General features: G+C 31.7%; 1 protein-coding gene across 3 annotated transcripts in view; it reads right to left on the reverse strand.

Moving 5' to 3' along the window:
• LOC142324565 (tyrosine-protein phosphatase non-receptor type 13-like) overlaps window positions 1-24,284 on the reverse strand; it is a 232,591-nt gene that overhangs the window by 104,970 nt on the left and 103,337 nt on the right. For all 3 annotated transcript variants that reach the window (XM_075365421.1, XM_075365411.1, XM_075365424.1), the window contains exon 2: window positions 4,034-4,600. In XM_075365421.1, coding sequence (XP_075221536.1) covers window positions 4,034-4,600 — 567 coding nt within the window. The remainder of the gene's footprint in view (window positions 1-4,033; window positions 4,601-24,284) is intronic.

Raw genomic sequence — 24,284 nt, forward strand, 5'->3', positions numbered from 1 at the left:
TTTCAGTATTACTTTATATATCAGTTGAACTCTATAATATCCAATACTGACTTCGTTTTAAACAATAAATGCGTGGAATATGGTTTTTAGCAAAAAAAAATTAAATAATTGTTGAATATTTTGGGAGGAAATAGAAATAAAAACAAGTCAATTTAGCTGATAAATTGGAGTAATAAATTTTAAAGAATTTCTAATGCATTTCATAATATCCATGAATTAAATTCAACTGAAAATGAAAGGTATTAAAGCAGAATCTTATTAAAATGATAAAAATGTTCCTGGATTAAGGATAACAACAACAATAATTCAGGATAATATAACACTGTTCCAGAAAGAGACGACGAAGATAAAAACTACAAACTAAGACAAAAATATTCGAATGTAAATTTTATTTTTAGACATATTTATTTTTAGATTATGTGTTAACGAAAAAAGAAAATTCTAAAGAACCGGTAAAGGGCTGTTTACAGAAAATTACTAGAACCAAAAAGAATTAGGCACAAAAAAAATCTGCTAATTCATTTGACTAATGTAAGAATAAGAGATTGTTTGATACATCTTCTGCAATCATAGCTTTGTGAATGAGCTTTATATTGGAAGATAATCTCTTCTATGAATATATATAATCAACGAATAAAATTGATTTTGGGTGTTTTTACTATTATAATTATAATAATTTAAATTATAGATTTTAGAAATTACTCGAATTTTATGCCACGTATTTAAGGAATGACAATTGTTTAAATTCCAAAACAAGTGGATCTGTACATTTCCTTAAAGAACATACGCATACTGCAAGCAAAGATGATTGAAAGTAAAAAAATAAATACATTGTAAATGCATCTCTTAATATTAATTATAAAATGATATGGTGTTCAGATTACGCGAAATAATGAAATATTTGAAATTCCATTCAATAACAAATACAGAATATTACTGTGTATTAAAATAAGTGTAAAGAGTAAACTCATTCGAACAGATAAACACAGAATAAGAGACTGCAATACGACATACAAACTACATTCGGAACTGTTGAAAAAAATAATAAATAAATAAAATGAAATAAGGAAGAACGACAAATATGTGTAAGTTTTCCAACCTTAAGATGTAAGCCGTATAAAAACAAATTATTATCATTCTACGAAAAGTAAAACTCTTCTTTTTTTTCAAGGTCATCATAAATAAAACAGGAAAACTCGTGTAAGCATGCATGAATACTATTATGTGACCTAGGTTACTTACGTACAATGACTTATTTTACACGAGTTTCACACATACGTTATTATAAAATTCACATGAACTTGCTGAAATGTAAGTGTGTACATAAAATTATTTAGAAAAATAAAAATAAATAGTCTGATAGAATAAAAGAAATGCAATTGAATTTTTGCAAAAATCAGGTACAATAAAAAAATGGTACTTATATATTATAAAGACGCCACTATGATTGGAAGGTTATATATATAAGTAGAAACACAAAACTAGAAATTGGATTAGTTATTCAAATTTCCGATGGAAAAAATTGGGCAATACATGTTAATATTTCTTGAAATACATCATTGGATGTATGTTTTCAATCCCCATATAAACTCAGCAAAATACGACTCTATATGGTGATTGGCAGTGCCTCTACTTTTTTTTATTTCTCCATTTCAAAGAACTCCATAATCTTTCCACATTTTGTGTGTGTACTCCTGTTTCAGCATCAACGAAATTATAGTTGTGTTTGGCAGTAAAGTACTAGTAATCATGCTTCTCTAGTTCATTTGTCCTATATACGCTCTCCACGAGTCAGAATACAGAGTTGTACCATATTCCACACGCTGTAAGATTCATTCGAGACAGTATTGAAGGATCTGTCGGGAACCTCGACTATAAAACATTCGCCCGTCTCCCGACAAATTCCCCCGAAAACTCACTGTTGAGAAAACATTCATCCAATCGGTTTTTTTGTCGAGCGAATAGAGTTTAATCTCAACTATTCTACCTGGACCTCCTATTTTTCCAGGCTGATTTATTAATTGTAAAACGCATACCTCACGGAGGTAGTTGTTCTAGTCTGTAACGTATGACTGCTCATGTCTAGCTCACGTGAACACCATTTGAAAGAACCCGTTTCATACGCCCAGACATAAATAGAACAGACTTGATCCCGAGGGGGAGACACCTACCATGTGACGGGTCCGACCGTCACGCCAACCGTATTCAGAAAATTTATTTTGCTGCCTTTCATCCAATTATCTGTGCGCAAACTTATTTTACTGCGGCAACTTCTCTTGTTGCATCGCCAAATTACACCACTAAAATACCAAGTCATTTCACGTTGTTTGGCATATTTTCTTCCCTTCGGAAGAATACCCTTTTCCTGCAAAAATCCAACAGCTTCCGCTTCACAACGTGGGAGATCCCAAATTCTAAGTGCGCACATTTTACGTATAAGTTCACCGTTAACTTTAACAAATATTTTTAATTTATCGTCTTACTGATAAGAAGTATAAAGTAGTGATTTAACTCGCCACCAGTCACGCTGGTTATAATCTCCCAAAGATGGTGGCGCCGTTATAATACACAAGTACTAAAAAAATATTTTGTTATTTACTTCAAAAAGAGTTAATTTGTTTTAGTATAAAATCAAATTAATTAAACGTTATAGTGGATATAATTATATAAAATATATTACTTAATCGACGAGGAAAATATTTATTTAACGAAAATACAGAACCCTACAAGATAAGTTTGCATCAAATTCAGTTACTTTGAAACTTATTCTTTAGCCACATTATAGTTCACAAAAAAAAACTACACCAGAAATTCGGTTAATTCAGATCCCGTAATTTCATAAGTGCATTAACTTGGAAGTCTAATGAGCGAATACGTTTGTACGACGATTGATTTTTAAGTGCTATGCCATTTCAATTAACTTAATGGCAATTGCATGTAATAGGCTAGCCTCCTCGAATTTTTCGTACATACAGAACGTCTTCTACGCTCATTAATTACAATAAGATAACTTCTTGGCAATAACATGTGATAAAATTTTGAGACACGCATGTATTTAATGAGATATTCGAATTTCAGTGAATGTTTTCATTGATATATGATACTGATTCTTAAATTACTAATCATAATCATCTGGTGTTCTACCTGCCCGTAGGTCTCTTAAACCACCGCTATCTCAATCCATTTCTGTCCCAAGCATTCTCCTTCATCCGTTTGTAGTTTCTAATCTTCACCTCTTCTATTAACTTCATCCTTCTTCCTCGCTTCCTTTCCCGTTCTATTAACCCTTCCAGGGCAATGTCAAGATTCCATTTCCTCTAACCACATATCCTAAAACCAGTTTTCTTTTCTTTTGTGTACTTCCCGCAAAAGCGCTCTTTCTTCTTTATCCTATTCATTACTTCACCAATCCTTACTTTTTCCGTTCATCTTACTTTCTACAAAGTTAATAGTTTAAAATAATTTAACTAATATGAACTAAAATTATACCACTAATATTCACCAAATTCTTTCTATTCCTTGCATTATTAATTTATATTACATTATACTACATAAATATTGTCCAACAATCAGCAATATTAATTATAATTTTGTTTAAATTATGAAACTTTGCATTCACATTCATCACACATTGTCCATATTTTTAGTAAAACAAGAATGAGGTGTCGCCAATCCACTTTTGATCGATTCGTCATTAAGGCACAAAACAAAATGAATTACAATATCCTAACAATAAATTTCATTTAAGGACTATCAATTAACAATTGTGACATATCGGTGAAACGAGAATAAATTAAGTTCATGTGAGTGAAGGAGAGTGTTAATGGTACTCAATTGCAAAGGCATATATGTATGGCACGTTCAGAGAGAGCTAACTGCTGACGTTTGACTATCTGTTTTACACAGCCTTTCCAGGGCAGGAACGAGAACCAACCAGCGAAACCCCATCCAATTTTTTATAAATTAATTTATTTAAAAAAAAATACGAAATAAAATCTGGAAAAAATTTTGAATATAAATAATTTCTACTCACCAGGAGTGACTAGTGGACACGATTCTGGTAACAACTGCGACGGCGGCGGTGGTGGTGGTGGGGGTAAATCTTCAGGAGAACGTTCAGATGCATAACCTTGATCTTGATCGCCTTTAGCGAGCGGATGAAGTCGTAATTCCAAATCACTCTTTTTGTTCTTCAGAGGCTCGTTATTGTTGTTACGATACGAACAATCGTCTTCTGGCACGGGATCTTTAGCGTCCAAATGATTCGGTAACGAACCGCAAAATTTATAACGGTCGCGCGGTCCTACGCTGTCATTGCCTCCGCGACCGCACGGGGAGAAAAATCTACCTACGCCGGGAGTTAAAACTTTACCGTTGCAAAGATTACCGCTAGACTGACTACGTCGACCGGTTAGGCCTTTTCCGGAATGTCGGCTCAAATTTGATCCCATTGCCTCTTTCTCCTCCTCTTCTAACCGATGTCCATTGAGACCATGGCGTAATAATTGCAAACGCACCACCTCCGAACTGGTGCGCAAGAGCTCTCTTGCTGTTTCTGGACACCTTACACTTTGGCCATCGACTTCCACCAACCTATCCCCTGTAACAGAAACAATCGATTCGCTTACAAAAATATTCCTTACAATTAACCACAATAATAGTTCTGAAAGAGATATGACACTACGATATGTTACGCCAATTTGGCTTTTGTATATATGTATGTATGTTTGTTTGTCTAACAAAAGACAACATGAAGACAACATTTCCTTCTGACATACTTCAACGAAATGATTTCTGTTAAAGTCAACAGGCAGGATCTTTGAAAAGAACAATATCAAGCGAGGGTGTATTTTTCAAAACTTCGACCTCCTCTTTAAGGCCCCAGTCCTTTTTTTGTTTTCTTGGTTTTCATAAAAACAATAAAAAGGAAAAGATAAGTTGAGAAATATTGACGAAGAAACTATATAAGATTTTAGATGAAAATAGGATGAAAAACTGTACGGAAACCGAAAACATATACAGAGAAGTCAATTAATACTGATTAAAGCAGCCAGAATATGTCAAAATGCCTGAAACATTTTCGTATTTTTAAGGAATTTTCAGATAATAACAAATAGAGAGTTAAAGAATTATAGCAAGAAACAGTATTTTGGAGATATTACTCAGCCAAAACTGGTTTTTCACTTCGAAATGTACAGAAGAGATCTTTTTAACAAGTTAGAGAAAGCAGCGGAAAATACCGGATCACTGTATAATAGAACGGGATATTAAAAATAATGTAGAACAGAAAAACTTACCGGAAAACAGCCATTTGAATATCTTTCAAATGTACCATTAAAATAAATCAAAATACTTAAAACTGTCATTAAAAAAAAATCGTTTTTCCATACGTTCAAAAAAAAAAAAACGTTGAAGATTCTTTTCGTTCCCAATATATTGGAACTTAATTATTAAAAACTTACAAAAACTTATTGAATGTAATCTAATACAAACGTATCAATTTAAAAAAAATAAATAGACGCTTAGGCCTATAATTAAAAGAATAGAAACTAAAATATTTACTATGATTAAATTTTAAATACGCCAAATACTTTCTCATAGTATTAACTTACATTTCCTTTAAGTATCTCAAAATATCTTTTACGAGAAAATATTTTCTTCTTTAAAAAAAAAGTAAAGAAGTAAACGGTCATATTAATTAATTAATAAGACCTATTAGCCTAATTTTCCTGTAAATCCAACAGCAACAGTATAATTAAATTAGATTATGACGTTTTCTATTCAATTTGAAATAACTTTTATCGTATAAAAACTATTAAAAAAAAAAAGTTGATTTAACAAATATAATTGCAAATATTTAAATTTTATCTATGACATTAATTTCTGAACGACAGTAATTTCCATATCAACCGCGACGGACATTTTTGATAAAAATTTAAAAGGCTAGGAACAAAACTTTAACTGTGCATTCTATTCTTCTTTTGCAAGTTAAAATAACTTTGAACGATAAAAAATACAGCAGTATTATTTAGGAAGGAAATAACCGCTATTCGCGAAAAAACAGACTTTACTTCAGAATTACGTCAAACAGCACCGGAATTAACTACTTCAATAAAAAAACAGTCGTGCATTATTTAAACATTATCTTTTCTTTATAAACCTTTTTATTTAAAATGACAAAACCAGATAACACCTACATGAAAAAAATGAAGGCCTATTGTTTTGCAGTTAACTTACAAACAACTTCAAAACTGATAATGAATGTCCCCTTTTTACAATGTCAAATATATCATTTTTAACACAAAATACAATTAATAAAAAATTTTATGTCAAAAAGTTGAAGTTTTAAAAAACATAAAAGACAACCAAATAGAAAAAATTAATATGTATACTTCATTTTGAACTACTTCAATATTACATAATCTCATCAAATGTAACCTAGTGATGTGTGTATAGGAGTGAGGTAATTCTATTTTTACCCACGACTTCTATCTCGAGATTGCTGCAGTTTGTTGAAAACTTAACCAGGAAACTTTTTCGTAGATTATTAATTAATTGTACTGTACAATGTTCAATTATTTAAAACAATCTATTCCATCTCTACCCCGTAAAATAAAATATTACACCCTCACAAGATCAAACAGGAGGTGGTAAACCCTAAGATTTCTACATCAGTCTTTACATGTATTTATGTCGAGAAACGAAAAATGCTGATTATGTAAATTCGTTTTTGTCACCTGCAAAGAGGGAAGAGATAAGGGTTAAACAAAATCAGTAAATTTTCGCAACTACATGTTTAAATACTGTCCTCGGAGCGAAAATACTTATTCTAAGTTATTTTTTAAAGAAAGCACGAATTGAATAAGATTCCAAATCTTTTTCAAAAATGTTCAGAATTCCAACCAATGATTTTTCTTACGTATAAGACAATATGACGATATTCAGATATCTTATCAATTTTCGCTACCGGCTAACTATTATTTTTACGCATAATATTTACTCATCCAATAAGGATTTTATTGTACATTTTTACAAAGAGTAAGATAACTTTTGGCGAAAAAGTCTAAATATTTACAGCAGTTATTAAAGAATTTACAAAGAGATTATAATGAAGATAACTGAATTTTTTTATTAGCTTTTTTATAACTCCAGATCACTTTTTACACCAAACAGTTTAAGTCAAAAACCAGCGTCGTAATTTAATTTATAGAATAAAAAAAAAAACAAGTGATTGTAAGCCTACATCAGCATTAGAAATTATTTTGTTTGTATTACGTTTAAACATAAATAATACAGATTTTTTTTTACACCACCTGCTCTCTGTGAATGAATCTAATTCGGAATGATGAAATATACATAATTACACAATCGTATCATTAATTATATAATCTGTAGTTCATTCATAACGAACAACTCTAGAAAAAATTTAATACTGAACGTAAATTATTGTAATACTACACTCACAAGCAGGTTCGCGTAATCACTTCAATCAGACAATGTAACACGATATTTCATATTTTTTCCATTCATGAATGGTTACAATCAACCACTATTATCCGATCTATCATTATAAAACTAGAAAACTTACATTATTTTCTCCACAAATGCAAATATTAAAATATTAATTAATTGCATATAACTTGAACAAAACTAATTTCTTTGATAAAATATTAGATTAGAACAGGCAAGTTTTATTTTCAAATTTACAAACACATACAAAATTACCTAGGATAATGGCTCATGACAATAAATATATTATGAGGTAGCCTTCATCAAGTTTACAAAAGTTTATTACAGATTTCTTCTTACTCGATGAGCTTTGAAATGTACTGTATTTAAAGGTTCAGTTCCGCTTTACCCGATTCAACAACGGGATTACAGCCAACAGATGAAAGGATTTTTGGTTCATCAGCTGAAATCTATTCGAGAAACAAATTTTTTTCCTCCAATACTAAAAATGAAACAAGCTCGGTTTCTTTACGGTAAACGTTCTCCCATCTTCAGAATTTCTACTGAATCGCAGAATTTAAACGAAATATTAACTGCTCAACCCCTTCCTGGAAATAATAAACTGGGCTTTAAAATATCTTTAAATTAGCTGTAAAAGTATTATCCTCATTGAAAAGTTGTCACTTCAGTAATCTAGGCGTAGGTTGTAAAAGAAGTCAAATTAACATTTTTACTTCTAACATTTCTATGATCTTAAATTATGAGCTGGACCATACATGTATACTTTACGCGCTAAATCTTTCCAGAAGAGTTTGTCGCTTGATAACTCAATCATAGTAACGGTAAAAAATGGGTCTTACTTTATCTTTCAGTCAGTTTTCCGTTCACCTTTGAAATTTAATTTTACTACTGAAATTTTTCTTAAAATAAAACCGAAGAAATAAAATATTTTATTTAACTCATTTATTAGCTAAAAATTAAATTTAAGTATTAGCTAAGAAAAAAGATAAATTGGTTTTAAGTCTGTGTAAATATGTAAAAAATATATATACTTAAAAATATAACTAACGACTAATTTTTTTTTGAATTGTCTGTCAAATATGGTTTTTGGAGTAATTCTTTCAGTTATCGATCATTTTTAAATAAACGGCTATTTTCATCAAGAATGGTAAATAAAAGAAACAGAACCAATGATGTAAAGAAACTCTCGCAAGAAAATAAGTCTACACATTGTCTTATAAGCAACGAACCAGAATGTAAACAATATATAACAATAACGTAAACATTATCTGATTTTACGGACCTTTTCCTCCGCACCAATTATTTTAAAAAAATTACCTTTTCAAATACCATTTCATCTCCGTTATAATAATAGTTTATTTTAATTACCGTTTACATTTTCTTATTCAGCTTATCAATCACTAGTACATGAAAAATAGCAGATTTCTAGAAAACCTTCGTAAAAAGAGACCGGGCAATTGGGCGCGATTAGTTAGTTAGAAAGACTATTTTTTAAGAAAAATTAAATAAAATTCCATACGATTACAAAAAGTGGATTGAGAAAACAACAAGTGAATTGAGGAATAAATTAAGACAACCATGATATTTCTATGAACACTTATGAAGCGAGTAAAAAGCTCGAAATTCATCCGCAAAGATAAAGCTACTCATTAAATTTTTTTTGTATTGCAGTTATATTTAACTTTACTTAATAAAACATTTTTTTTAAAGAAAAATGTGCATAAAAGTTAGAAAAAATACAAATCGATCAATTTTTAAAGAAAATTTCAATCTACTGAATGAGAATTTTATCAATTTTCTTATATTACCAAAGGAAACTGCTTTATTCAAACTAAAAAGAAAAATGGTATATAGAATTACCGTTAACGCTGAAAAACAAGGTTATAAGAGATCATTTATAATAGGCTGTTTGTTTTATTTCTAAATAATATCTCAGGAATTATATGATTCCTTTTCCCATGGCAATATTAATTTTCAGAAAGCAAAGCGACATACATGACATAAATAACCAGTTTTCATTGAGACCAGAGTACGTCACAGTGAAATATCATTATTATCCATGAAACTCAAGTCGCATTGTATCATTTTACTCAGTAGCACAGTAGGTTCATAATATGAAAAATAAATGAATGAACTAAAAGGGAAACAACAGACTACATCCGGCATCAACTCTCACTTGAATGCCAACTAAAATAATGAAATAAACACAAGTAATTTAGTTTAGAACAACAAATTCTCTTTAATAAGAATATTTACAGTTATATATAAACTTCAAGCACGTTTATAATTTAATAATAATTAAACATTAATAATGAAATTTCTAATTTCTGCTTAAGGAAATCTCAATTAAATGTCTTTTTTTTTTAGAATCATACTAACTAAAAAATATGGTTTTGTTACTGTTTTCAAATGGCAATTTTTAGATTACGTTATTTTTTTGTTGTTGTATTTTTCGATTATATTTACTCATTTTTGACGACTTGATGTCGCCGAAATCGATTTATTTTTCAAATTCAAATTATTGAAGACAATTCAAATTTTTGTTTAACATATATATATATATATATATATATATATATATATATATATATATAGACCCTATTTTTTCCATCGTAGATTTCTTGTATTTTGTATATTTATTAAGCTTTTTTTACGGTTATTTTTACTTTTGTTTTACAACTATTTCTTTTTACTTTCCCGGCGAATATAGCTATAGTAGTTATATTAAAAGGCAAAAGATCATGTCAAAAATGGGGTATCGACTTTTTGCAAATCTTTACGTTTTAGAGTCTCAACTAATTCATCTAGACGAAAAATAATACATGTACGGATATATGAATGTGTGTAGCACTACTTTTGGTCTTATACCTTAGGATTGACCAAACCGATCATTTTCAAATTTAGCTCAAATATTTCTATACATGGACCATTCTTTTTTTCTAAATTCGTTAAGAAAGTGGGAGAATATCGCGAAAAAACAAATTTTCATTTTCTTCAGAAGCGTTATAGAAAAAACTTTATTAAAGCATATTTGCTACTTACAATGTATACAAAAATAATTTTAAAAAGCGTTTCCAAAAATCAACCCCCCACCTCTTAAATTTGAAATTAACTTTTTTGTTCTTTTGCTCTATCTTTCTTCGGTTTAAATATTTTTCTGAAAGTACTTCAATATACACGAAGTATAAGCTTTAAAAAATTGATAGCACTACATGAGCTATTGAAACTTGTAGTGTCTACAATTTTTTTTTTTAAATTATGGACCTCGGACATAAAATGCAGAAAAGTTTTTTAAAATTCTCTTTTTTTATTTTAGCCTTTATTGGAGTGGGTTTAGATTTAGAGAAAAGTTTACTTAAGCAAATTTGTTAAGCTTAACCTACATATGAATAGGTTTTGAAAAATAATTCTAAAACATTTCCCACCTCTAAAAAATATATATTCTGTTTATTTGGTTGTTTTGCACTATCTCTTTTAATTTTTATTTATTAATAGCCGGGTAAATAATCCAACAATTGCCAACTTTTTTTTTTTTTACTCGTATTTATCAGCACGATGGAATTTTATACTAATTTTGATTTTATTTATTATTCAGCTTATGGGAGTCCCTTTTTATAACTTAGTGTGTTTCCCATTTTACCTTTCTTCTTGTAATCAGTCCTAAGGATTGGTTTGCAGAAGTCTTCATCCTCAAGCAGTTCTAATCTTGTGCTAATCTCTTTGTTTCCATGTACGTTTCACACCCAACATTCTGTTTGGTTTGTTCAATATACCCTAGTCTTGGTCAGCCACTTTCATTGTTTTCTTCAACTGTGCCCTCTGCTATGGCGTGCAACAAACTGCTACGCCGTAGGTCACGTCCTATCCACGTGTATCATCGTTTTTTTTTAATAAGCTCTGTAAACATGGCACTTATCAATTCTTCGTAACACGTCTTCATTGGTTATTTTCTCCTTCTATGTAATCTTTAACACCCGTCGGTAGCACCATTTTACTATATTCAATAGATATTGTAAGCCTAACAACTATTCAGAGATTTATTGAAAACTTAATCTAAAATAAATTAGTAAAAATCAAGTGAGCAAAAAAAAAAACTAATTACAGGAGAACTTGAGTTTATAAACTCGGCTGAATAAAATATTAACACCAATAAAACCTATAAAGGACCATTTGATTGGATTTTAATCTAAAAATATTATAATAAACGTCCCTATTAAATCGCGCCCAAGCATATAGCCATCTATTATAACGATTCACAAGCTTCAAAAGTACTGTTAGGATTGTAGTCCTAAATTATCATAACTCACGATCGTAGACACCGTCTTAAAACTTTTTTTATTTTATTTTTGAACAGATTGAAGTCGAACAGAACTGATTCCAGACTGTGTAATGAGTGACTGTATAAATGAATTTGCCAACTCATTTTGCTAGCAAACGATGAGTTAGTCGAACCTATAGTTAGGTTTATTCTATAATTTTACCTTTTGTCTTCCTTAGTTATGTTTTTACCTGTAAAGAACGAAACACAGTTTCAGTTACAATCTTTTGAGTAAACTATACAGTTTTTAGCATCTTTGAATATATATGCATGCTTCGGTATACATATTTTGAGTTTTGCAATTAGGATTTCAGTTTTAATTATTAATATGTTTGTAAAATAAATGTTAAATGTTTATTAAATGACATACTCGTAACGGTTGTAGGTTTTGGCACGGTCATTTCTAACCTATAGTTAGTAGAATGTGAACCTATATTGTCATACAACACAAAGCCCTTTGTCAACCACTGCTGTTACCGATTTCGGATGATAAAGTGCAACTTGTACCAGGTTTAATTCTAATAGTGTGCAGTAATCATCGTTCCTTGTGGCACGAAGATTACTTGTGTCCTGACAGATCTATTTTGCACTTGACTGAGATTACAGAGGATGTCGTGTCACTTAAAATATTATAAATTGTTTTCTTTCAGCATACGAAACCGATATTTCATTGGCGGGAACAATCTTATGTTCAAATTCGTAATCTTCTTTTGTACATTGCAACAAGAATTCATTTCACCAGTATTCATAAAAAATAAATCTGAGAAAAAAATCACAAATTAAGAAAACCTGGATTCAACGTGGTTTCAGAAAAAAGAACACTTAATACAGTTTGGTTTGTCACCAAACACACACGATATCTCTAGAATATATAAACCGTATTCTTCCGTTCGCATAACGATCTACGTTGGTCAAACGGGACGGAGATTTGAACAAAAATAAAATGACTTGCAGGCCCTCTCATTAACACAGAATCAACATTTGCTAACCTCTTCATAAACACAAGTCCACCGACCTTGAACTTTCATACATACATAAAAAGAATCACATTTTAACATCCCTGAACTAAAAAATAAAAACATGCGATGATATAAATTAACCGAAAACATTAAAATCCACCTGACTTTTGAGATGGGACCATGTCAATGGTTGATTGGTCATGGGACCATCATGTAGTTCACGTTATAATTTCAGGGGGCTGAGTAATAATGATGAATATATCATTAACAAAAATTAAATAATTTTAACTAATTATAACATTGTAATATAATAATACTACAGTAAAATAAATATACTAAATAATATAAATATGCTACAGTAAAATATATACATTATAAATAATAATTATTAATATATACATTCCAAATAAGAAAGAAGTACAATAAATGATATAAAACGATTTAAGACTTCTTTTATGAGAAGGAATTGATAATCTTTTTTCCAAAGATTGTTTCTTCCTATCAAGTATATCGGATAATTATTTATATTTTTTTTTGTATGTAGATGCCAGACTGCAGTAAAAATCTTACGTTCAGTCGTAAATACAATGTTTTTTTTATAAATATTAACAAGGAATATTTATTAACATATAACCGAGTGATAGGAACAGCGTGTATAATACAGGGTCATTCACGGGAACCGGATGTTTTTAAAATAATCATAAAAAATTGAATATTTACTTTAAAAAAGTTTTATTGGTAATGAAACACTTGTTAAATCAAAGCATTTGTTACTTACTCATGAACGAAAAATTATGTCCGGCAAGTGATGTCTATTTTGGGCAATACAGTGTTGTAGCCTTTCACGGTAACTGGCCTCAATTTGCAGCATGTCTACATCAATCTGGGTGACATGATGACGAATTGCGATCTTTAGGTCCTCCAATGTACGCGGTTTATTGCCGTACACACGCGATTTCAGAAACCCCCACAGAAAAAAATCACAACTACTCAAGTCGGGGAACCGAGGGGGCCAAGGAATGTCGCCGAATCTGGAAACGATCCGTCCCGGAAACAAGTTACGGAGAACAACCATCGTTGCCCTCGCTGTGTGCGCTGTAGCTCCATCCTGCTGGAATAACACATTTTGAAACTCGATTCCCCGGTTTCGTAACTCAGGGATGAAAAACGTATTCAACAACGCAATATAACGATCAGCTGTTACAGTTACGGCAGCGTCATTTTCTTAAAAAAAATACGTTCCAATAACACCGACCTTTCCTATTGCACACCAGACAGTCACCTTTGAGCTATGAAGTGGTCTCTCGTGAAGCCGATTTGAGTTTCTTTCTGCCCAATACCGGCAATTCTGTTTGTTGACGAAGCCATTCAGATGAAAATGGGCTTCGTCACTCATTAACAATAACAAATTTTCATTTTCTTCAAAAATGGTAAGCATTTGTCGACAAAATTGTAATCGCTGCGTGAAATCTTGCTCGTTTAACCTCTGCACGAAGGCTATCTTGTAAGGATGGAAATTCAGGTCTGTATGCAGAATTGTCTTACCGTACTTGTGCTCATTTGAAGCGCTGCTGAATGCCTCTGAATAGAGCGGCGTGGGCTTCTGACAATGGCTTCCCTTACTCGTTCGATGTTCTCCGGAGTGCTAGCAGTTCGTCGGAGACCCGGTGGTTTTTTTCTTCAACATTGAACTGCTTGTTCGAAGGTTGTTTACCCGTCGCAATATTGTGTTACGAGAAGGGACACTTGCATTACGATGGATATTAAACTGACGGCGGAAATCTCGCTGAACAGCAGTTACGGATTCGTCATTTCGCACAAAACTGTCATACGCGTACAGTCATTGGTCAAGCGTCCACGGCTCCATCTCAACGACTAAAATGTAAATGCTATGAACAAAGGAAACGTCAGACACCAGCCACGTGCCCATCCCACCACGAACGCCCGAGTACAACCCACTTCAAAAACATCCGGTTCCCGTGAATGACCCTGTACATAGTTTTAAACCGAAAGGGGTATTAATTTGTTGTTTAAACTGCATGATAGACAGCGTTCAAAACACTTGAGGTACAAGTAACACTAACACTTACTTTCACTGAGAGTACTGATTTCCATCATACAGTCAGCACCTGTGGTGAAAAAACTGATGTCACTTGTAAGGTTTAATATCACTTGTATTTCAGAGGACTTAGAATACTGATATACGATAGCATATTCCATTCAGTAAAGACACTGGAAGGGGGGAAATAAAGTTCATTCTTCAACCCCTTTAGTAAGGGATGTATGGTATTCTTTGAAATGGTGGTCTATTTTTAAAAATGACTGTGCCAAAACCTACAACCGTTTCGAGTGTCATTTAACAAACATTTTAATAATTAAAACTGAAATTCTAATTGCAAAACTCAAAATATGTATACCGAAGCATGCATATATATTCAAAGATGCTAAAAACTGTATAACTTACTCAAAAGATTAACACTGAAACTGTGTTTCGTTCTTTGTAGGTAAAAAAATAACTAAAGAAGACAAAAGGTAAAATTATAGAATAAAATTCTAATAAAAAACATATTTTAATTAAAAATAAATTTAACTGGAAAAATATATCTAAACAAAAGATATAACATAATTCAGTAGTTCTAAATAAAACGTAAGGCTTAAAACTTTGATGTATCAAAAGCTTTTAGAGCTTATTAATAAATAATAAAGGTAGAAAAGATTTTTAAAGGAAAATCTTGAAGATAAAAAGCTTACAATAAAGCTTTTATTGAACTTGTTTAAGGATTCACTCGCAAAACATTCCTGGTTTGAAATAATGCATTAGTTGTATTTTTAACGACTAACAAATTTTTAACCGATCTTAAATCGAGAACGGCTGAGTTGTTTTAATAAATAAGCAGTATATATTGATTTTATTCACATCTATGACTCCCTTCACATAAAATCAACATAATATTAGCAAAAAAGAAGTGAACAATTGCAAATCAGATAACGAGGAGATTTAAGGAAGGCCATCTGTTCAGTCTTCAATACCGGCTTTATAATGCATTATTAAAGTAGCTTTCAGATATCTTTCCGGTACGACAATATAGAACGTAACACTTGTAATAAAACAAGAAAATATTGCTCGCTGGTTTTCTTTATGTAGACTCACCCGTTTCTTTTTCGGATGGACGCGTCCATTATTCATAAAACCAGATGTCAAATTACTGTTCTAATATTATTGTCATAATTTTTTCACACTTCTGAAGAGTGAACATGCTTTACGCATCTTATATATTCTAAAATAACAAAATAGTAGTACATATCTATTTTCCAATAAGACATTCATCTACGAAAATTATACTTCCTTAATACGAATTTGAAAATAATTGACACACATTCCACAATTTTTTTTTTTTTTTTTAAATAATAATTTGTAACACTTTTATGAAATATCGTAATTAACTGTGCTATAGACAAATTAAACTAAGTGGATCGTAAAATTACTTTATTAATTGTTAAATCGTCCTAAATAGGTATCGCTCCTTCTTTAGAGAAGGCTCTATTATTGTTACTGCTACGCAAGTATGCTTAAGACAACTGATAAACTTTACACCAGATGAATGTAGCATCAAGAGTTACGTGACGAAAAATTTGAGAGACGAAAAATAAGAAAGATTGTATACCAAAAGTATTAACAAAGTTTAAAAAATAAAGATATTTTAAAAACCTCTTTCTTTTAAAATACTCTTAAAAGAGGTTTTTAAACTGATCTCTTTCTAAATATCTAAATATTGCTGGGAGAAAATTTAACGAGCTATTCGTTTTCTAAACGAACATTGAACATTCAAAAATCATAAGACTACAGGTGTCTTTCGAGAAGATCTAAAATTTAGATTATGCCAATAATCCAGTGATTCGAATTAGATTTCTTGAGATTCTTTTAAATCGAAGGAACATAATTTCTGATATGTCTCCTTCCACAGTAAAGATTTTAATTTAATAGATCCGTTTCAACGTGTTTTTAGGGTCACTAGAACTAAACTGGACTGTTAAAACCTTTTTAAATATATATATCAATAAAGATATAAGGACAAAAGAAAGGTTTCCCGAGAAAATAATATTGAGATTAATTTGATAGAAAAATTAATACGAGAAAAACTCTCTACAAAGGATAAAAATTAGAATATTTAAAATATATAAATGATGATGTAATAGTAAATCGATGTAGGAGAAGAATGAGAAACAGGAGAAATGGAAAATTGAATCAAATCAGTCAAATGAATGAAGACAAAAAAAAGTAACTGGAATTAAGTGTTATATCAAATATTATAAAGCAGAGGACTCGAAGACCAGCTTCTGAATATTATTAAGAGCTTCCTCAGTAACAGACCAGTCTCGGCGTCAACTACGATAGGGGACCACAGATTTTTAATGAAGGCGGAGGTTCCTCAACGTTCGGTGCTGGGGTCCTTCCTCTGGAATGTTGCGTACGACGGAGTTCTTTGGCTGCAACATCCAGAGGGGATCGAGGTTATCGGGTTTGCCGATGAGTTGGCAATTCTAGTCAGAGGTGTAGACGAGGAAAAGGTGTTGGCGAGGGGCATCAGGCCTTGGAAACTATACATGAGTGGTTATCCTTGCGATGGTTTGAACTTGTCCCTGGCAAATTCGAGGCCCTAGTCTTCTCAGGAAGGAGAGTGCTGCGAGACATCCGTTTCACGATTGGTACCTCGGTGATACAGCAGGTCCGGGCGGCCAAATACCTCGGGGTGTGGTTGGACAGCAGGAGGTCCTTCGGGCACCATATTGTGGAGACTGCAGCCAAGGCCGGGAGTGTGTTTTCAGCCAGATCCAAGATTATGACTAACACGGCAGAACAACGGCAACAGCGAAGGAAGGCGATTAGCACGACGGTCACTTCGGTGATGTTATATGCGTTCCCGGCCTGTTATATTGCCCAGAGCCATGCGGATGAAGAGGTAACGTGTAATGTTGGAATCGCTTCATAGGAGGCGCATTGTGTGCGCGTACAGGACTATCTCCTATGACGCGATCTGTGTGATAACTGGTATTCCACCAACAGATCTGCTGGTGGTGGAGCAGGGGCCTTCGTTTCGGTGGAATATCGAAACCGAAGGCGAGAGTCAGAATTATGACTCGCTGGCAGAGGAGGTGGACGGCTAATGAGAAGGGAAGCTAAACCGGGCGGCTTATCCCTGAGCTGAAGTATACCGAACATGGAGACTTTCGGAAGCTACTTGGCTACTTGGCAGAGGGCGTCGGCAGGATGCAGATATTGCGAGTCTGAAGACACGATCGAACACACCTGGTTCGAATGCGACACGTGGTTCATAATCAGATCTCGGCACTCGGTGGAGGTTACGGCTAACACGGTTGTTCATCTCATGCTCTGCACTCGCAAGGGCTGGTCCAAAGTGGCCAATCTAGCCAACTGCATATTGATCCTCATGGGTGCGGTGCGGAGGAGGCAATATGAGTGTAGTATTAGTCTACTGCTTCATTTATTGTTTCTTGTTGTCGGACCGGACCTCCTGTTATTCCTTCATACTTGATTTCCTTCCGGAGGTGCCAATGTGTCTATTTTGTAACTTGGGTATTTGATTTCCGGTGTTGTATGTATTGTTATTATGTTCTTGATTCTTTGTAATGTTTTACTTCCTGTGTTTTTCTTGTAACTTATTTTTTGACGTGCATCTTTTATAACTTTTATGATTTTTGTGTGTGTATTATTTATGGCAACTGCGTGACTCATTCTTTTGTGTGTACCCTGTGTGACTTTTGTGGTTATGTATATGCTTAATTCATATAAAAAAATATTTTTTCAACACGTGGCGACGTCTAGGATCAGGAAGGCAGCGTCCTTGCCTAGGACACCTTGGCTTGCTTGCATGCAAGAACGGTGGAGCTAGGGTGTTTCTGATGATGGCACGGAGGACCCTTGGGGTATGAGGGCGCGCTAGAGGGGCATTATGGCTGTCCAAAAGGAGAAGTCGGTCTGTTCCTGTGATCCAGGGGGGACCCGGAAGGGTAGTCTCAGTGGAGAACCAAGACAGGGGGTTAGGCTACTGCCACGACACCCGGGAGGGACTGATATAATGTTTAACGGTGGTCCCGGTCGCTCCTGAGGTGTTTAAAAAAGGACAGAAGTAAATATCATAAAGCAATAAAAAGTTAAGATACCATAAAAGAGACAATTAAATTATAAGGTAAGAAAAATCTCCGTTATTCAGGTAAATTTATATTTTTCACGATTTTTTCTAACTTGGTAATAAATATAATTACCCCATCCGAAAAAATTACGCAATATTTTTAGGAAAACGGCAAAGATTAAGTAAATTTTGGAAATTTTACATAAAAATCAGAAAGCATAGAAACATCAATACGGTGTTAATATCTTTATTCGACTAAAATTGCATTACATACTTTTTGAAATACGAACATTTTTTTTAAATACAAAGTGATTCACGAAGTATGTAAAAAATTTCAGGAGATGCTCTATTGGTGAAAATAAAGAAGAAAGTTCATATAAATACAGGTTCGGAAACGCTTCGTCAGCGAGTGTCGGCTGGCGAAAGATTTCGCCCTGATTTCTCCGCCTTCGGTAAAATTAAGCCATAATGTAATTCTTGGAACTCAAATTGAGAGATAAATTTACTGATTTACATGAAATTTAGTTTCTGTGAACTTTAATCATACCATTGTACTCAGAATAAATTTCTCTATAAATTTTGTTTAAAATGTCTGTGTTTTTAACCTTTAAAGTTTTTTCGCTAAACATAAATTAGTGTGTTTTTACACACAATTCAGTTTCAACCAAAATTTTTTATCTTTTACCCCAGATTTCTAGAAAGCTAGTAAAAATTCAGTTTCTGGGACCTTTTTTTAGGTGAGATTTCATATAAAACCACTAAATTTCCTCCTTAATTTGGTTCCGAAGGATCACAGTCTGACTTAATTTTACCGAAAGCGCAGAAGCAGGGCGAATCTTTTGTTTGCCGACACTCGTTAACGAAGCGGGTTTCCGAATCTATGTTTAGATGGAACTTTATTTTTAAGTAGTAGCAACATCTCCTGAAAGTTTATTACATTTTTCGTGAATCACTATATAATCAATAACTAAATAACATAAGAACAAGACTACCGATCGGAAACAACAGCATATTAACTTTATTTCAGTAATGTAGGTCGATCTGGATAGCGGTTTTATTTTAAGTTGTTTTGAAACAAAAAACAAATCCGCAGATGTCAAACTGAAATCGATTAGTGAATGTAGCTGTAAAAAAAATCATCTAATCTCCACTAGAAATTATTAATGCGCCCATTATAATTAAATTACTAACAGAAAATGTATAGTAATACAGAATGTTTCACAAAGTTTTCACTTCTGAAGCGCACTCTTTGAAATCATTTGAAGTAAAATTCATATAAATACAAGTAGTTCATATAAATACACCGCTTGTATATTTTATTTATAGTAAGGAAAAAAGTTTAATTTTGAATTCTGCTTTAAATGTAAAAGATCAACTGAAATTCTTGAGATACAATTCTGTGGTGAAATTAGTGGTTTTATATGAAGTTTATCTGAAAAGATAATAATATAAACACTTTTAGGTTTAATGTAAACTAATTTTGTTAAATTGCCAATTATTATATAAAACTTGGCAACAAAAATAGAAATAAATTTTGAGAAAATTTACGTAAATAAAATCAATTGAAAACCACACATTCTTAAAAAACTCTACTTTTACTTATAAAAAAAACTTGTCAGAAAATGTTATGATTCTAAACTCTAAACCTGCAATCAAAATTGTGTGTGCGTGAGAACGTATCTCTCCCCCTATCAATTACTCCCTTTCTCCCACCATCCCAACACCACTGAAACACACACTCTCACTCTCTCTCATTTTGTGTATTACATTTAACCGATTAAAATAATAACTGATAATGTTTAAAATGACTTCCGTGATTATTTACACAAAAACTACTTCAATGTATAACATAGTACTACATACGTAATTACTGAAAGTACTTAAGAATTGTTATTACTTAGCAAATATTTTACTTACACATTATCACTATAAAACTTAATTAAATTATTATTATGACTTTAAATACTTCTATTTTTTTTTCTTTCTTTTTTTTAGTTATGTATTTTGAAAACTTGCTCGGTGCTCGGATCAACAGTTTACACCGATCCATCCAGACAAAATGCTTGGGCAGTTCCTTTTACTTTCCTGGCACCATAGCTCTACAGCTTCGCTTCAATTAGGAAAGTATGGTGATGTCAAAAAATGGGTAATGGGTTTTTTTTCATGTCTTGACGTTTCATGACCCAGGGACCCAAAAAAAGTGAGGGAAGCGTAATACCTTTGATTAATAAACCCATTTTTATGAAATTTTACTCTCAGACTCGTGTATATGGGACAATTTTTTAGTAAAATGATACGGTCAATATCCCTAAGTGAAGGGGGAGGGGGAAATTTTAAGTCAATTTTGTTAAAAGTTTGCAAACATAATTCAACTTTATATTAAGCTCAGTCCGTGCGCATATGTTTATCTTACCATTTTTTTCAATTTTTCCCCCCAAATTCCTCCTTCCCATATATCGAAAGAAGCCATCTTTTCATTTACTGCATAATTTTTAACCGAATCCTTTTGCCTTCCTAAAGCAGAGTAGTAATGGTGCAAGTTGCCCCCCAAAAATATTTTGGGGACAATATTGGGAGTGGAGGAGCCGATCAATGTTAAAAAAATCGATTTTTTTGAATTTTTCTTTAAAACTTTTATTAGTTTATAACGATAATAATATTATTATAATAATAATATTATATCCTTATAATAATATTATTACGATAAAATTTCATCATAATTCACCTCCATCCCCAAAAATGAAATCTTAGGTAACTTTTTATTGGTTGCACTTTTTTTCAATGAGAATTTTTTTGTTTCTTCCATTTAACATAATAAACGAGAAAGATAAAAAAATCGTGGGAGCTGATTTTGGGGGTGGGGAACAGAAAAAGTAAAAAAATATGGATTTTTAATTTATTAAACTTTTTTCATATTTCATTTCTTTTCCACTAAATAAGAATTAAATAACCAACGCCAGGAAGTATAACAACTTCGTTATCAGCTTTTTTTATGAATGAAATAATAGACCGCATTTCTGACTTGATTTATAACACAATATGTAAAGATAAAATCAAATATTTATTTTATTTATTTATATTTAATACGATTGGCCCAAAAAAATTTAAATACATCAAAATAGGTTGATCAATTTTTTGGCTGTAGATTAATAAAACATTTATCGTACCTTCTGTAAAGAACTCCGTGTAAGATTTTCTTTTATCGAATTGTGTCTTTACAAATGTATATTGAACAGATATATATAGTAACAATAAGTTTATGAAATAATTAATATTAATTACTGATATTACATAATATATTCGAAATACATTATGTTAATTAATTAATCAATCAATCAAGTACAATAATAATCAATTACTAATGAGGCAATATTTTACAAGTGAAACTGTACGAAAGTGCAATAATAAAAAAGTTAACCAAATTATATTAGATCTTTGACAATTTTTTCACATTAAATTAAACAAAAGCATATACAACAACTGACTTTTATGATTAAGTTTGTTTCAGATTTGCAGTTACGTTCAAGTCTTGAGTATTTGCAATATTATCCGACGAAAGTGTGTGTGGTAAAACCTTTATTCTAATCCAAACACTAGCTAGAAATACATACATTTTTTGTTTTCCCAAGATAATATTGTTAAATTTCAACTGAAGAGAAAGTTATATATATAAATAAAATGAAAAAAAAAAAAAAGATTTATTTATCAAAAAATATTTATGGAAACAATTCTTTCCATAAAAATAATTTTTTTTGAATATTATGCAGTATATGATCGCTTAAAATTTACAAATTTGTGGTACACTTTCACAATACGTACACACATATCATTTTCTGGCTGTAGGTACATTATGATTCTTTCTTAAAAGAAAAATGAGAACGTAATAAACAAATAATAAATAAAATTATCAGTTACATTCCTCCTCCAACCCCACTTTCTCTACAATACGTACATTTTACCATCATAGACGTAGTAAACTTTTTGTGGTATCCAGTAAATTAGTTAACATGAAAAAATAAAACTTATGAGTATTAATTCTTACTTTAAAATCAGTGCCATTCAACATCAAGATCGCTTATAAAGTATAAAAATGTGCTGCCAACAAAAAACAAAAAAATAATAAAATTTCCAAAACTCATGCAGTTTACAGTAATATTTACAGTAGTAATAAAATGCAAAGAGAGAAAGTTTCTTAGGTAAAATAAAATAACCTCAAGAACAACGAACAACATGCTATGAATCAAGAACACTCTAATTCAATTTCGGAAACAATTACTGTACACGGTTCTTTCTTCGTGAGTTGAATTCTAAGTAGTCTTTTCAAATCGTGAACAGATCTTAAGAAAAACAAATAATCTTGTATTCAAAAACAGCGGTTGAAAATATTACCGACTAATAATTCAGTCAGTATATATCTTCAAATACAATCCCAAAATAAAATTTTAAGGGATATTTTTTGAAATGGTCTATTAAAATTAAAATTTAATTCATTTATACTTCGTAATTAAAGTGTTGTTCTTGGAACACACAACTTACAAAGCAGATTTAATCCAACAATTTCAATAAAAGAATTGGGTTCTTTATTATTTAATCTGTAGTATTGCGGCAGCTCTCAAGATCAGATGCAGATACAGTATAGTTTCTTGTAACCGAGTTGAATATGAACGGTTCATATCTGTGGTATTCGGGTTATTTAATGAATCAATTAATGACACTGTCTCTGTAAACATCTATCTCAAGCAGGTCAGATCGACTATTGAGGTGTTAATTCAATTAGCATCACTTTCTACAGCAGTAAATAACTTCAAACTGTCGTGGGCTTGAATCATACAGATTACAAGCCTGAAAACTTGCTTGTTTCTTGAAATGTTACATTTACCTGTAAACACAGAATCGTATTAATATCAGACGATCTGACGACTAAAAAATGGTTTCCTTTAGAAGTACCTATACAATAATTCATAATATATGATAATCTTCCAAGCTCATAAATTCAACTGAATAACTTCAAAAAGATCATATATATAAATCAGAAGTGTTTGTACCGATTTACACTTAAAACTAAAGAACCGTTGGATCAATTACAATTGTTCTTTTACCCATATTTACACTAAAATATGACGTTAGTTTAAGACGTAAATCTATACATTTAATTTTGTTATTCAGCAAAACCAATAAAGGCTAAAGAAAATCTTCACAGGGTAATTTAAACGCGTAAAAATTTTAAAAACACCGTTAAAAAATCTATACTTTGCCTAGCAATAAGGATAGACAGCAGAGAAATTTTGTGTTCAATCGAAGAGACGAAAAAATCCGAACTTAACAGTAAATAAATTTGTTGGCTTGCTATAAAGTAAACTTAGAAACAAGAATAGGATACACAAG

The sequence above is a fragment of the Lycorma delicatula genome, chromosome 1, assembly GCF_047948215.1.
Source record: "Lycorma delicatula isolate Av1 chromosome 1, ASM4794821v1, whole genome shotgun sequence".
Lineage (NCBI taxonomy): Eukaryota > Metazoa > Arthropoda > Insecta > Hemiptera > Fulgoridae > Lycorma > Lycorma delicatula.